General features: G+C 42.3%; 1 protein-coding gene across 1 annotated transcript in view; it reads left to right on the top strand.

The window, feature by feature from the left end:
* The window catches only part of LOC117366443 (extracellular calcium-sensing receptor-like), a 30,874-nt gene extending 19,482 nt beyond the window's left edge, over positions 1 to 11,392 (top strand). Inside the window, exons 5-7 of the mRNA XM_033957780.1 lie at positions 1,750 to 1,974; positions 4,677 to 4,800; positions 10,464 to 11,392. Coding sequence (XP_033813671.1) covers positions 1,750 to 1,974; positions 4,677 to 4,800; positions 10,464 to 11,392 — 1,278 coding nt within the window. The remainder of the gene's footprint in view (positions 1 to 1,749; positions 1,975 to 4,676; positions 4,801 to 10,463) is intronic.
* The last annotated feature ends 4,589 nt before the right edge of the window (positions 11,393 to 15,981 follow it).

Below are 15,981 nucleotides of genomic sequence, written 5' to 3'. Positions count from 1 at the left end.
GATAAATGAACGATAAGCAATAAAAGTCATACACTCTTTGCAGAATACTAGTTATGCGCAGATCTCCCTGGCGCCTAACTTTTGGGGTGTCCTACATGATGAATCATAGGCAGTGGAACATTTTTTTGTTTGGGGAGGCCCAAAAAACTCCACCCTAGACCGCACCCAAGCTTCACCCAGACCTGCCTCAGACCCTCCCCCTCCTAATAATGGTATTAATTGGAATCCAATATACAGTTGGCTAAGACACTTAATTGTAATGCCATTTCTTCCATTCATTCTTCATATACACGCAATATACATCTTATCAACAATACGCAACAGTAACACATAATTAAACTACACAAAGCATAAAAACATAAGAACAAAAGAATTGCCGCTGCTGGGTCAGACCAGTGGTCCATCGTGCCCAGCAGTCCACTCATGCGGCGGCCCTCTGGTCAAAGACCAGCACCCTAACTGAGAGTAGCCCTACCTGCGTACATTCCAGTTCAGCAGGAACTTGTCTAACTTTGTCTTGAATCCCTGGAGGGTGTTTTCCCCTATGACAGACTCCGGAAGAGCGTTCCAGTTTTCTACCACTCTCTGGGTGAAGAAGAACTTCCTTATGTTCGTACGGAATCTATCCCCTTTCAATTTTAGAGAGTATCCTCTCGTTCTCCCTACCTTGGAGAGGGTGAACAAACCTGTCCTTATCTACTAAGTCTATACCCTTCAGTACCTTGAATGTTTCGATCATGTTCCCTCTCAATCTCCTCTGTTCGAGGGAGAAGAGGCCCAGTTTCTCTAATCTTTTGCTGCACGGCAACTCCTCCAGCCCCTTAACCATCTTAGTCGCACTTCTCTGGACCCTTTCGAGTAGTACCGTGTCCTTCTTCATGTACGGCCATAGGAACTCTATGAGTGTCAGGAGCAGCACGGGTCATTCAGCGCAGCTCTCTGCACTAAAAACTGCTAGCGCGGTTTTGTAGAAGAAGGGGTAAATCTGTTTCCTCAGACCCCCCCCTGATGCTCTTCTCTACAGCCCCCAATAATCTCTAGGCCCCCTCCCTGCTAAGCTCCCCCCCCGTGATTAACAGGCCCCCTCCCCAATGCTTTTCTCTATAGCCCCTTTTCCCAATGCTGCAGGCCCCATCCCTGATGCTCTTCTCTGTACAGTCCCCCATGATTTCCAGGCCCCACTCCCTGTTGCTCATATCTATGGCCCCGTATTCTTCAGCTCCCAATGCTTTCCAGCTCTTCCCCCCTTCTTCCCCTTGATGCTCTCCAGGTCAGGGCCCAGCTCAACTAGCCATAATCGGGCTGGAGCTGAACAGAGATCCCGGTCCCACATTAGTGGTAGCAGCAGCTGCGGTACAGCAGTGGCAGCCCTGGGACAGCAGAGTCCCACGGCAGGCAGCAGTAAGCACGGCAGTGCTGAGGAGGATCTTGGACCTGGGGGCAGTCTGGCTGTGGCAGCAGTGAGGTACATAAACGAGATGAGCAGACACTGCACAGAAGGTGGTAGGAAGTTGGGCATCATATAACTTCCTTCTGCCAATTTTTGGGAGGTTCATGGCCCCCTTCCCCCCTCAGTTCTAATGCCTATGTGGTGAATATGGCTTAGAAATAAGAGCTAATTGTGTTGCTTTAAAAATTTAGCATAATCAGATATGTCAATGCAATTTTGTCTTACCCCCCCCCCAAAAAAAAAAAAAGACTTACACACCTCATAAACCATAACACTGGTATTATATTTCCACATATAAGCTGCTGCACCAGCTGAAGACTGTGACATTCAGGAACCAGTTTGGAGAGGAAGTACATTTTGATGAAAATGGCAATTCGGCTCCGATTTATGATATAATGAATTGGCGGAAAGATAACACGGGGGCCATTGAATTTGTGCAAGTTGGTTCTTTCAGTGCATCTGCTCCTTTGGGTAAACAGCTCATCATTAATAGAAACATTATGTGGACGGGAGGTGACATTCAGGTAATGAGATAATAATAAGAAAGCCATAAGATAAAGCAAAATATTTGGAGCCATTTCTTTTGCAAACTCTTATTGTACAGAGCACATCCTGGTTTTTCTTCTGTGTTCAGGCTGCCTTAGGAAAAGCTACAGAATTACCCTCAGCATGATGGTCAGAATCAGAGGAAGGCTGCTTTTATATATAACACTCCTGAGTTCTTAGAATTTACAGAAGAAAGTTATATAGGGTGAGGCAAAAAAAAAAAAAATGTAACTCCCTACAGTATTTTTGCACTTTTCTGAGCAGCAGCTTTGAATTTCAATGAGAAATTTTATGGACTTGCTTACTAGTAATATCCAATCATAACCCATACAAATGTTTTGTTTTCAAATTATTGTTTATAAAAGTCTACATCACTGTGATGTCATTAACAGTAAGCCGGTACCTTGTTGGTTTTATTTTGTCATCAAATAATGATAGTTTTACAGCGCAAACTTTTTTAAATGATGTAAATTACTAAAAAGTCTGTAACTTTGCCATGTTTAAAGATAATCTCATTTCACTTGGCACAGAAATATTCGGAGTAACAACAAATAAAGCTATAATATTGTTAAAATTCCAAGTAGTTGCTGAAAACAACAGCTCTAGGGGGTTACTTTTTTTTGCCTCACCCTTTTTATATATATATATATACATACATACATACAGTGGTACCTCAGAATCTGAACTTAATCCATTCCAGAACTCTGTTCAAGTTCCAAAACGTTTGAGTTCCAAGACAATTTTTCCCATTGAAAATAATAGAAACTGGATTAATCCGTTCCTTGGTCCCACAAACTCAGATTTTCAAATGAATTTAACAGTAAACACACTGGTTCGGGCACCCCATCCGGCATAGACAGCAAGATCGGCAGCGGCAACTGCAAGCGGTGTTCAGCCCAAAGCTTCCCTCTGTTGCGAACCGCCCAGGCGGAAACAGGAAGTTGCGTCAGAGGGGAAGCTTTGGGCTGAGCAACGCTCGCAGTTCCCATACGTTCGGATTCCAAAGCAGCGTTCGGATTCCGGGGCAAAATTTAATTTTAAAAATAGTTCAGATTCCAAGTTGTTCGAGTTCTGGGGTGTTCGGATTCCGAGATACCACTGTATTTATTTATTAAAAAATTTATATACCGCATATAACTATGCAGTTTACATATCACATACATAATATATATATATATTTATTTATAGATGTTTAAATTTTTTTTTTACCTGATAGGGAGTGTGTGGCTACAGCCTAAGCACCCTGAGGTTGTGGGTTCAAACCCATGCTGCTCCTTGTGACCCTGGGCAAGTCAACTTAATCCCCCCATTGCCCCAGGTACATTAGATAGATTGTGAGCCCACCAGGACTGACAGGAGAAAATGCTTCAGTACCTGAATAAATTCATGTAAACCGTTCTGAGCTTCCCTGGGAGAACAGTATAGAAAATTAAATAAATAAAATACTTTCTTTGTTAATGGCAAGTAACTATCTGGCAAATTCTATATATTCTGCCTAATGTTATGCACCTACATATATTTATTTATTCCATTTTCCCCAAAGAGCTCAGAACGGGTTACAGGTCTAACATCCTACGTATAAATACCCTTAGCGCGTATGCGTACTTCAATCTTCGTGGCTCCGTGTGTCCGTAGCTCCGTGGCCGGCAGAGAAATGTGTGGCCGGCAGAGAAATGTGCGGCACATGCACACGGGAGCTACGTTGAGATCCCGCTCTGGGAGATCTTTCTACTGCCTGGACTCAGGGCAGCTTTGCCTAGCCTCATGTTTCCCAAAGGTCTGAAAGAATGACACGGTGACAAAATTCAACACCGTTCCCGTCCCGGCGGATAACCGCGGGAAATAATCCCATGTCATTTTTTAGTGTCTATTTCAACCTCTGTCCTTCTACACCAGCATTCTGCAAAGCAAAGCTTGTGGGTCAGTGGTTGTGGCGATTCATACTCTGATTCTTATGTGAGCCAAAGATAATGAAGCCATTGTGACATCACTGATGTGATTGGCTCTTAGGCACTGGTGGAATGAGGCATTATGACATCACAATATCTGCTCTGGATACCAGAGACTGTCATTCTGTAGTGTCTGTTTCAACTTCAATCCTTCTACACCAGCATTCTTCAAAGCAAAGCTTGAGGGTCAGTGGTTGTGGCCATTCATACTCTGATTCTTTCCTCTCTCCTTAAAGAATGACATGAAGATGGTTTCCCGCGGTTATCCACGGGGACGGGAACGGTGATGAATTTTGTCACCGTGTCATTCTGTAATCACTATCTCCCACCTAGCACTACAATCTCCTATGGGGCTGGTGAGATCGGGGCCAGGGCCTGCATGGATGTGACTTTGATGACATTGCGCACATGTGCGCATGTGTAGATGCACTCCAGCCCCGGCCCAAAGAGACGAGGTTTGTGTGAGGCTGGGTTTGAGGGGTGGAACGGGCTGGAATGGGACAGACCCAGTGGGCGGACCCGGTTGCGGAACGAGGCGGTCCCAGGGTGGAACATGATGGGGTCATGCATCCTCTTTTACCAGATAGAAAATCTGGTAGCCCTACCTAAACTGAGATGCCAATTTATAGAATTGTCCCAATGATGCTTATAAAATACAGCATACAAGAATGACTCTTTCCTCATGAAACTGAATTAATCCCATAAAAGCAAAGTCTCTTTATTTTTTGCAGGTGCCACGGTCAGTGTGTAGTGAACGCTGCCAACCTGGAACCAGAAAAGTTGTGCAAGAAAGGGATCCAGTTTGCTGTTTTGACTGCCTTCCATGTGCCGATGGGGAGTTTAGTAATGAAACTGGTAAACTGGATCCTACGTAATTATTACACTACTAGTCTTATAGCCCGTTACATTAACGGGTGCTAGAATATATGTCTGTCTTTCTTTCTTTCTGTCTCTCTCTCTCTCTCTCTCTCCCACTGTCTGTCTTTCTTTCTGTCTCTCTTCCTGTCTCTCTCTTTCCTCGGCTGTCCACTACCACTCCTTGCTTGCTCCCCCTGTCCAGCAGCAGCCCTTCTCCCTTTGTTTTACCTCTCCCTTGTCCAGCAGCACCTCTTCCCTGCTCCCCCTGTCCAGCATCCGACTTCGCCACAGTTCAACTGCCTGCACGCGCCAACTGCCGCCTCAAGACGCTGCGGCCTGCACGTGCCAACAGCCGCCGCGCGCGCCTCAATCTGACAGCCACCTCAAGTCGCCCTGGTACTGGCCTGATCCCAGCATCGCTGCCACCGCCGCCATCCATGCTGGGCAGGAAGGTGGGCTCCATGAGAGGCCCACGGGGCCAAAGTCGGTCAGTGTGGCTTGTGCTTGGGAGGAGGAGTCCTGGTGTCTTCTAGCGCACATGCGCACTCTTGCCGGCCACGGACCTACAGACTGTATCATCACTTAAGTTAATTCATGTGATAGATTATCGGGCTAACTTTTTGACTATCTTGTTGAATTTGGTTGTTTGAAAATACCTGGTTGAAGTTAATTGGGTAACTTTATCCAATGAGCTTTAGGACAAGTGTTTTTTTTTTTTTTTAAACAGACTTAGGGACATAATTATTCACATGGGCTTCATTTAAAGATGTGTTACACTTCTCCCTCCGTATTCGCTGTGATAGGGGATTAACAGACCCGCGAATACAGAAAAACCCAAATAACTTTTCCATATGTCAGTCGCTGTTTTCTATTAAAAACCATCGTGAATTTGGTGAAACCGCGAATGACATGGTGGGAGACCTGGCCTGTTCCTGAAGAAGAGGCAAAACATGGTGAAGAAACTGCCGGGAATCGGCGATTTTCTCTGTAAATGCTTGGAATCGGCAATTTCTCTATGCAAGCTGAGGTAATTGGGGGGGGGGGGGGAGCCAGCAAGCAAGCTAAAAACCGCGAATAATTGAAACCGTGCATATGGAGGGAGAAGTGTATTTTACCACTAACTTGCGCTATTTTAGCACAGCTCTAATTGTCCTTGCTACTTACATACCGCCTATCAATGGAGACACTCTAAGTGATTTTTACATTCAGGCACTCAAGCACTTTTCCCAATCTGTCCGTGGACTCATAATTAGAGAATGACACAGGGAAAAATTCTGTCCCCGTCACTGCCCTGTCCCCGGTCCACCATCCTCTTCACTACCCTGTCCCCGCCGTCCCCTTCACCGCCCCATCCCCGTCTCTGCCGTCCCCTTCACCGCTCCGTCACCATCCCCGCTCTCCCTTTCACCGCCCCGTCCCCGTCTTCAGCGTCTTCTCCTCTCCATCCCCCCACCCCCAGCACCCTCCACGCGGTCCAGCAGCTCCCTCCCACCGGCCAGCCATGCATTTCTCTCCTTCCCTCCCTCTTACCTTCTCTTGTGGCGAAACTGGCAATTTGTATAAGGCTATGTGCTGTATTACAGCCGAAGCCTTGAAGTCGCGTTGGGTTGGTTGCTAGAAAAGTTTCCTCCGATGCAACCGGAAACAGGAAGTTGCGTCAGAGGAGATTTTTCCAGCAGGCAACGCGACGCAACTTCAAGGCTCCGGCTGTAATACAGCTCATAGCCTTATAGAAATCGTCAGTTTCAACAAGAAAAGGTAAGGGAAAAGGAGGGAGGGAAGGAGATGCATGGCCAGCGAGAGAGAGGAAGCTGTCGGATCGAACGCTCGTTCACCGCACATGCTAACCATTCACCTCTCCACGGGGCGGTGAATGGCCTTGTCCCCGATCTCGCGGTGACGTTTTTTTTTGGTCACCGTTTTGGCGAGGTACCCGTGGCTAGCCACGGGTAACAACCGCCGTGTCATTCTCTACTCATAATCTACTTAATGTACCTGGGGCCATGGAGGGTTGAGTGACTTGAACCTGCAACGTGAGGGTGCTGAAGCTGCAGCTCTAACCACTAGGCCACTCCTCCCGTTTTATGCAGTGAGGTCTAGTTACTAATAATAGACTAAAAGTGCATTAACACATCTTAATAGTAGCACATGATGATCCCCCCCCTCCCCATTGGATAACGCCATTTTCCCTCTCTATGCCCCTTAACTTTCCTTTAGGGTCTGTTTACTAAGATCTGCTAATCAATTAGAGCTGGAACAATACACATTAACAACACGGCGGATTGAAAGCACGGGCCACTTCACCAATTAATTAATTAAATTTGTTTTCTATTCTGTTGTCCCCAAAGAGCTCAGAATGGTTACAGGCTAAACATATATAATATACAGTTAACAGGTTACCATTTGCACCTGATTTGCCATAATTTCAGTACAAGTTTACCATACATACTAGGGGGGGGGGTCTAATACATAATATACAGTTTACAGGTCACGGTGGGGGCACCGGCACCTGCCCTCCTCTTCGCCCCCTGCTCCTTCCTGCCCCTCCCTGCCGCAGGCAAGCGCCCCTTCCCATCCCTCGTACCTCTGTGATTTTCCCGGCACGAGCAGTATCGCAAACTTGCTGCCCGCACCAGTGTCGGATCTCTCTGACATCACTTACGGGTCCTGCGCCTAAGAATTGACATCGGAGGGAGAGTTGACACGACAAGGGCAGCAAGTTCGTGGTGCTGCTCGTGCTGGGACAATTAAAGAGGTACGGGGAAGGGAAAAAAAAGGGGGGGGTCAGGAAGGAGCAGGGGGTGGAAAAGAAGGTGGTGGAGGGGCACTACCACCCTGGATGCCAGTCACCCTCGCTACACCAACCCCCCCCCTGTTTTACTAAGGTGTGCCAAGCATTTTAGCACATGTTTAGCATTGCTAAATCTACACGCGCGCTAGCCACTAACGCATCCATAGACTAACATGCATGCATTACCGTTTAGCACGTGGTTAGCGCGCGCTAAAAAGCATAGCACACCTTAGTAAAAGGAGCCCTAGGTGTCTCCCAAGGACTGGGTTGAGAATTCTATCAACAATAACGGTTCTAATTTTTATTTGGTTATTCAAAGTCTGATTTATTTTCCACATTTTGACTATTGTAATTCCTTGCTAGTGGGTGTTCCTAAGAAATTTTTCACTTCTCTCTAAATCACTAACTATTCTCTGTACTCTTTTTAAATCTCTAATATTGTAAAGCTATATGGTGCCTGCTAATATATTGCGGGTTTGGAAAATCCTTTGCAGCTGAGAACAATGCTTGAATGCTTCTGCCTTCAGCCCTGAAGCAGTGGACTAAAATGCTATATCCACGAAACGTTGGCAGGCAGTGGCAGTAATTTGACAGCATGACAGCACATAAAACTAACGCTGAGATAAGTGCTTAGTTGATAGCTTTTTCAGACTAAGGAAGTGTCGCATCCATAAAACTATTTAAACTATTAAAACTATTTAAAAGTATGTACAGATATTTATTATAAAAATTATCTGAATTATTTATTATAAAAATCTCGGGGTTTTTTAACCTATGATTGGAACCACGGAGCAAAAAAAACCACGCTGAAAGTCAAGTCTGTAATAGGACTGAGCGTGGGCTCCTATTCTGAGGCTTTTTCCTGAGTGAATTAGTATAATTCTTGTGAAAAAATTAAAAAAAGTTCTATAAAAAAAGCTTGAAAAATAAGTTCTGGTGGTTGCAGCTTCTTTATAAGTGGTGTTTCCTCATATTTTTGGTAGAATATTTTTCAGAGCCACTTTGGGTGAAAATTTTTGAGTTAGATATATTTCGGCCCCATATACACTGTAAAGAGATTATTGGTCTAGTACTAACATATACTTCTTAATATATGTATATATATATATTAATTCTTTATTTTTTCATTTGTATGGACCTTCGAATATCAATTGGACCATGAATAATGCCCAGCAATCTCTTGTCTTCACCAGTCCACTTTATTGCTTATTTACTCAAAACTCTAAAATTCATTTAGTTTCATACTTATTCTTAATTTCATAATTCCATAATTATTTCTTCATTGTATTTCATTTTAGTTTCCTTCATTTCCTTACTTAATGTCTTTTTCTTCTAATTTAATCTTATTACTTAGCTTCGAAGTTAGCTCTCAAATGTTCATCAATACCACCTCTCCCGACATGCATGTTTCAAACAACGTTTTTCTTCAGGGTCGAGGCGAACTGCAAAACATACAAAACTTTTAAAATCCAACTCTCTTCTCAGTTTTTGCTTTTTTAAAAATTCCTTCAAACCTTGCAAGCACTGGTAACCTCTCAAATGTAAACACATTATACTCTGCTTAACATCTTGCAAGCACTTTATCTAAAAGTTGCTACTTAGGGGGTTTGTTTTAACACACCTAATTCAAGCCCAACCTTTTCAGATATAGTTTAGTTCAGATATAAGCTTATTCAAATGAAAATTAGCTAAGATATAGAGTTATCTCTTACCAATCGAGTGTATGCAGTCTGTCTTCAAACATGGCCACCCTAAGAAATTTTTGACATCTTTGCAGGTTGCTCAAATCGCTGTGGTAAGGTTAATTACTGGACCTTCTAGATTCGAACACATCACTCCTGTTCTTAAAGAGCTGCACTGGTTGCCGATTGAGTATCACATTCGTTATAAATTGTTGCTACTTGTTTTAAAAACATTAATTGGCAGTAAATCTCCAGTTTTGGTAAACTCCCTTTGTATTTATCAACCAACATGGGACGTACATTCCTTGAACAGTACACTTCTCCCTCATCATTCGCGGGGGATACGGGCAGAGCTGGACCGCAAATGCCGAAAAATCATAATTATCCGGCTCTGCCCCACCCCACCTCCCTGCCGCCTTCCCGGCCATACCTGGTGGTCTAGAGGGTTTTCGGGGCAGGAGCGATCTTCCTACGCTCCTGCCCCGTGCAGATTGCCATCAGGAAGTGGCTGTAGGGAGTTCCTGACGTAGTCTCGAGAGACTACGGGAACTCCCAGCAGCCATTTCCTCATGGCGATCTGCACGGGGCAGGAGCGTAGGAAGATCGCTCCTGCCCTGAAAACACTCTAGACCACCAGGTAAGGCCGGGAAGGTGGCAGGGAGGAAAACATAATGGATTTTTATTTCTCATTTAAACTTTTTTAAATTTTCCCCCTCCCCAGAAAAAAAAATCACGATTATATGAAACCGCGAGTGCAGAAACCGCGAATGGGGAGGGGGAAGTGTAATGCTCTGCTGGTCCCATCTGTTTGTGAAATTCACCATGAGGCATATAGGAAAATCCATATTCTACATGCGTGGACCACAGTTATGGAACCAATTACCTGAGCAACTGCGAGGGCTTGGTGGTGATAACTGTTTCAAGATTTTGTTGAAAATATTTTTGTTTAGAGAGGTATATCAATGCTGATTTCCTATATATATATATTTTCATTGTTTTGAAGCTCATTAAGTAATTTGTTATAAATTATGCATGTTTGTTGGAATTCGCCTAGAAATGTTGATAGAGCAGAATATACATTTTTAAAATAAATAACAGACGTCAGGGACTTTATTAGGGATCACTCTTTCGACTTGTTGAAATATTATTCTTGACAGCTTATGTGCATATGGTGATTTATTTTATAGGGTCATCTGTCTGCAACAAATGTCCATCAGATCACTGGTCTGGCCATGGATTCACCAAGTGCATCCCACGACAACTTGAATACTTTTCTCTGGAAGACAGCATGGGAATTGTCTTAACTGTGATTGCCTTGATTGGAGTTGTTTGTACCACAGCTGTGCTGGTGATCTTCTTTCACTGGAAACACACACCTGTGGTGAAGGGGAACAATGCAGAACTCAGCTTCCTCTTACTCGGGTCATTAGCGTTGTGCTTTCTCTGTTCTCTCACATTTATAGGCCAGCCATCAGCGTGGTCCTGCATGGTTCGATCTACCGCATTTGCCATTAGTTTTGTTCTTTGCATCTCTTGCATTCTTGCAAAAACTACAGTCGTGGTGGCGGCTTTCAAAGTCACCACACCCGGCTCTGATGTCATGAAATGGTTTGGCCCTCTGCAGCAAAAGGCACTTGTATTTCTTTGCACGTTCACTCAAGTTGTTATCTGTGTGACTTGGCTTATAATCTCACCTCCCTTTCCTTCTCAGGACACATCTTACCATAACACCAAGATCCTCTCCCATTGCAATGTCGGGTCTGCACTGGCATTCTACCTCACGTTAGGCTACATTGGTTTTCTTTGTGGGGTTTGTTTTCTGTTGGCATTCTTGGCCAGGAGACTGCCAGACGCATACAACGAAGCCAAGTATATTACATTTGGAATGATTATATTTTTTGCTGTCTGGATGGCGTTTATACCCACTTATTTAAGCTCGCCTGAAAAATATACAGTGGCTGTGGAGATATTTGCCATTCAGTTCTCAAGTTTTGGATTGCTGATTTGCATATTTACATACAAATGTTACGTGCTTCTCCTCAGACCAGAAAGCAAACATACCAAATACTACAAAGAACAGAAAGTTTTACAGAAAACAAATACTCTTTATGGTTAACTAAAGGCTGTTTAATAGGCACCAAAGTTAACATTTTCCAAATTTTCTTGTTCTTACTATGTACAACTTTATGTAAATATTCCCTAAACAATGTATGCAAGTTGGTGCAGCTTGTGTATTAATGTAAAAGAAATCCTGCTTTGTGAACAGTTGATGCCATTTCTGTAGTATGCTGCCATAACAATAATAATTGCTTTATTTATATCCCGTCAGACCTTTCAGTTTTCATTTAAAGTTTTTATGTCACTTCATATCATTGAAACGAAAAGTGTCAAGAAAATGTGGAATCACATGTAAGTTTCATGACTCCACAGCGTTCTTTTTTTTTTTTTTTTTAATCTTTATTGATTTTCATATATCAACAGTGCAATACAGAAGTACATGTGCTCCTTGTTATTCATCTTGTATTGGCTGCTTTATCAATAAAACTTATTTTTTAAAAAAGGAAGTATATAAACATATAATAAATCAAGAAAAGCACATTCATCTTACAGACATACATGAGCATTTAAATCCACCCACCCATCCATCCAATAACTAGTCAACAAAAACATAAATACATAGATTATTTCAATAACCTTTCCCATTTAAAGTAGTAACGTAATCCCACTCTCCTCCCACCCACCTGGATGTATGTATTCAAAGGGCTAAAATTAAAAGTATCCCTCCACCACCCTCCCTGGATGTGTATGGAAATAAACAAAAATTAAAGACAAAAGACAACTACAATGAACAAATAAAAGATGTCAATGGTCCTTAAACCAATTTAAATAAATTGATATGCCCCAACATGTCAGCATTCATTTTCTCATATCTATAGCTTGAACATAAATTCGCCCACCAAAAAGGAAAATTGAGGCGATCATAATTTTTCCAATTACGAGTTACCATCTGCATGGCTATCCCGGTCCCCATCATCATTCTTTTCTTGGCTGGGCTGAGAACTTTTCAGCAGTCCTTCGTATTGTGATGTCATAATGCCTCATTCCACCAATGCCTAAGAGTCAACCCCATCGTTGATGTCACAATGGCTTGGTTTCCCTCTACTTGACGCATTTACTTGACGCATTTACTAGACGCATTTGCCTCATTGAAATGAAAAGTGTCAAGAAAGTGTGGAATAACTGGTCAGTTTCATGGCTCCTCATCATTCTCTTCTTGGTTGGGCTGAATACTTTTCAGCTGCCCCTCATAAATAGAAGTCTACTTGGAAGTACTGTGTACTACAGAAGAAGGACAATATTTGAAATCTGTGACAAATGTTTACTTCATGGGAATATGTGTAAAATTCCTTTGCGAATGGTGCATTCATTTTTTAAATATTATTGGGAATTTAAACTGTCAAGGCTGATATACTCACAGTCTGAAAACCTCTTCCAAATGTGATAGTCTAATTGGCTTTACTTTTTTGAAGAACAGAGGCTATCTTGTTCCAAGAAACCAATACAGTTTTTCTCATGAACATTATTGAACTTTATTAGTAATACCAGAAAGTGACATACTTTCCAGGTTAGAAATGTTTTTGCTGACAAACTAGTCAAAGATTTCTAAAACAAGTTTAAATTGTAGGCCACACGGGTCAATATTAATCTCCCTATTTCATTCATTCATATTTATTTATCAGATTTTCCATTACTGATCCATATAAAATTACAAATATAATAAACCCCTCATAAATCATCATATTCCAATCTTACAGAAGTGGTTATTTTTGTACCTGAGGCAACGGAGGATGGATATAACTTTCTCAAGGGCAGATGGAGGATCAGTGGAAAAGAAAGCTTTGAACGCAGGCTTCCCTGGCTCTCAGCCTGCTACTTTCCCACTAGGCTACTCCTCCATGTTATACCAGTTAGGAGGTATACCACTGGGCTATTTAGAAGCTGGCAAAGGATGTAAACAATTTTCCTTTGCTGGAGTACAATATTATTCTTTTGTGTTTCCTATTTTTTGTTGTATTACCAGTAAACCACAATGCTTTGGCCAGAGGAACGATCGACTCATTTCCCACCTCTTTTGCTCTAAGTTGCTCTGTCTTTGGTGAAATGGTTGATATTTTCACTTCATTTGAAGCAGTGTAAATGCCCATTGCCATTAGGAGAAGCCAAACATAGAAACATAATGGCAGATAAAGGCCAAATGGCCCTTCTAGTCTGCCCATCCACAGTAACCATTATCTCTTTCTCTCTCCGAGAGATCCCATGTGCCTATCCCAGTCTTTGTCTCCACCACCTCTTCTGGGAGACTGTTCCACGCATCTACCACCCTTTCTGTAAAAAAGTATTTTCTTAGATTACTCCGGAGCCTATCACCTCTTAACTTCATCCTGTGCACTCTCATTGCAGAGTTTCCTTTCAAATTAAAAAGACTTGACTCATGCGCATTTATATTACGTAGGTATTTAAATGTCTCTATCAAATCTCCCCTCTCCCGCCTTTCCTCCAAAGTATACAGATTAAGATCTTTAAGTCTGTCACCATATGCCTTATGATGAAGACCACATACCATTTTAGTAAACTTCCTCTGGCCTGACTCCATCCTTTTTTTAATCTTATTGAAGATGTGGCCTCCAGAATTGTACACAATATACTAAATGGGGTCTCACCAAAGCCTTACACAGGGGCATCAATAAGACATGAATTAGTCAGCCTGTTGCCTTGCAAATCCAGCATTTATGCTGCACAATTTGGATTCTTCTTAGGCCAGAGGATAGATGTTTCATGATGTTGCATGTGAGAAATATGCATTGGGTCACTATCAAAATGACAAATTCTCATTGACATCATGGGCCAGATTCTGTAAACAGCACCTTAATTGGCCGATGCCTAGAAAAATGGCACTGGCCGTGTGTCAATCACGCTTAGGCCTACATTACTGGCACCTAAGTTCTTTTCTGAATCACGCTTAGAAGCACCTAAGTCCCACTCCATCCTTAAGCACGCCCACTTAGGCATTAGGCGCTGCTAAGCAGCAAGTAATAGGCACCTATCTTTTTTTGAACTGGGTATCGACCAATTATTATTTTTTTTCAATTACAGGCTTGTTAAAGCTTATAATTGAAGCTATTGAGGGCATTATGGCAATTAAGTTAGGTACTTAAATCGGTGATTTAGGCACCTAGCTTTAAGTGCTTTTATAGAATCGGGCCCAATTTTCTAGGTTTATCTCTGTGAGATACAGTAGTATCCCTTTCAATGCCTTTACAGGTTGGAATGTTTCTGGTGTTTGCACGGTAGTACAGCTAAGCAAGTCAACTATACTAAGTAGATATACCAAAGTCAAATCATACGTTACAGAAAGTCTGCATCATCATGGAGTTGCCTTAAGGGGATTACATTGAAGTTTGATTTTGGGTTCCAAAAATATTAATTTATTTATTTAAAAATTTCTATCCCACTTATATCCTAAGCTGGTAACAAATGGAACATACATAAAAGATCACAAACTCTTCAAACTCATCAAAATACTGTATTATCATCTGATCTTCAATTCCACATCGGAAACTCTGTCATCTACTTATTTAAAACAATCAGATAATGAACGCTCTCACCAATAGGCAAGTTTTAAACAATTTTTTAAAGGATTTAAAGTCTGCATATAATCTTAATGCACCTTTCATTGAGTTCCAAAGTCTTGGGTCCGCTACAGATACAGCAGCCTCATAGTCAATTATGATCACAAATTTTGATTTGAATGTTAATAAAATCCAATTACCTTCACAAATGTTTATAATTCCTACTAGTTTTCCTTGTGCAGAGTTATGGAAGCCTGTATCTCTACAAGGGTGGGCATGCTCAGAAACCTTTGATTGCCATCTGATATCCCCAGATCCCCCCCCCACCCCGCTCCCCAGGAGCTAAAAGCTGGGAAGATGATCTTATATGACACATCCAAAGCGGATGTGTACTAGCTGTAATGTGATTGAGAGGGATATAATAACCCATGACAAGGAGGGGTTAATGTCTCCTTTTCATTTTCTACTCTACTGTTTGATTTTTAGTCGTTTTGACACTGTCCTTTCTTGCTTTTCTCTTTGCCCCTTTAAGCTCCTCAGTGAATCATCATGGCAATCTTTATTTGCAAAACAAAGCATCCTTACCAATTTTATCAAATTATTTACATGTCCTAGAGCAGTGGTTCCCAACCCTGTCCTGGAGGACCACCAGGCCAATCGGGTTTTCAGGATAGCCCTAATGAATATGCATGGAGCAGATTTGCATGCCTGTCACTTCCACTATATGCAAATTTATCTCATGCATATTCATTAGGGCTAGCCTGAAAACCTGATTGGCCTGTGGTCCTATAGGACAGGGTTGGGAACCATTGTCTTAGAGAATATGTAAATAATTTAATAGAATTGGTAAGGATGCTTTGTTTTGCAAAGTGTTTAGGCAAGACCACCTACATCAACCATAGAGCTGGTGTATCTGCAGTGTCTAACTGGGGAAGATAGACTACTACTGCTACTTATCACACCCATAGCATTGTACACCAATGGTGTAGCCAGATTCAGTTAAATTGGATGGGCCCTTCCACATCCCTCACCTCCCCGCGTTATTTTAAAAATACATTTTTTAATACCCATCCAT

Source organism: Geotrypetes seraphini, chromosome 9 (assembly GCF_902459505.1).
Source record: "Geotrypetes seraphini chromosome 9, aGeoSer1.1, whole genome shotgun sequence".
NCBI classification, from domain to species: domain Eukaryota; kingdom Metazoa; phylum Chordata; class Amphibia; order Gymnophiona; family Dermophiidae; genus Geotrypetes; species Geotrypetes seraphini.
This window is presented reverse-complemented; position numbering and strand designations above follow the sequence as displayed.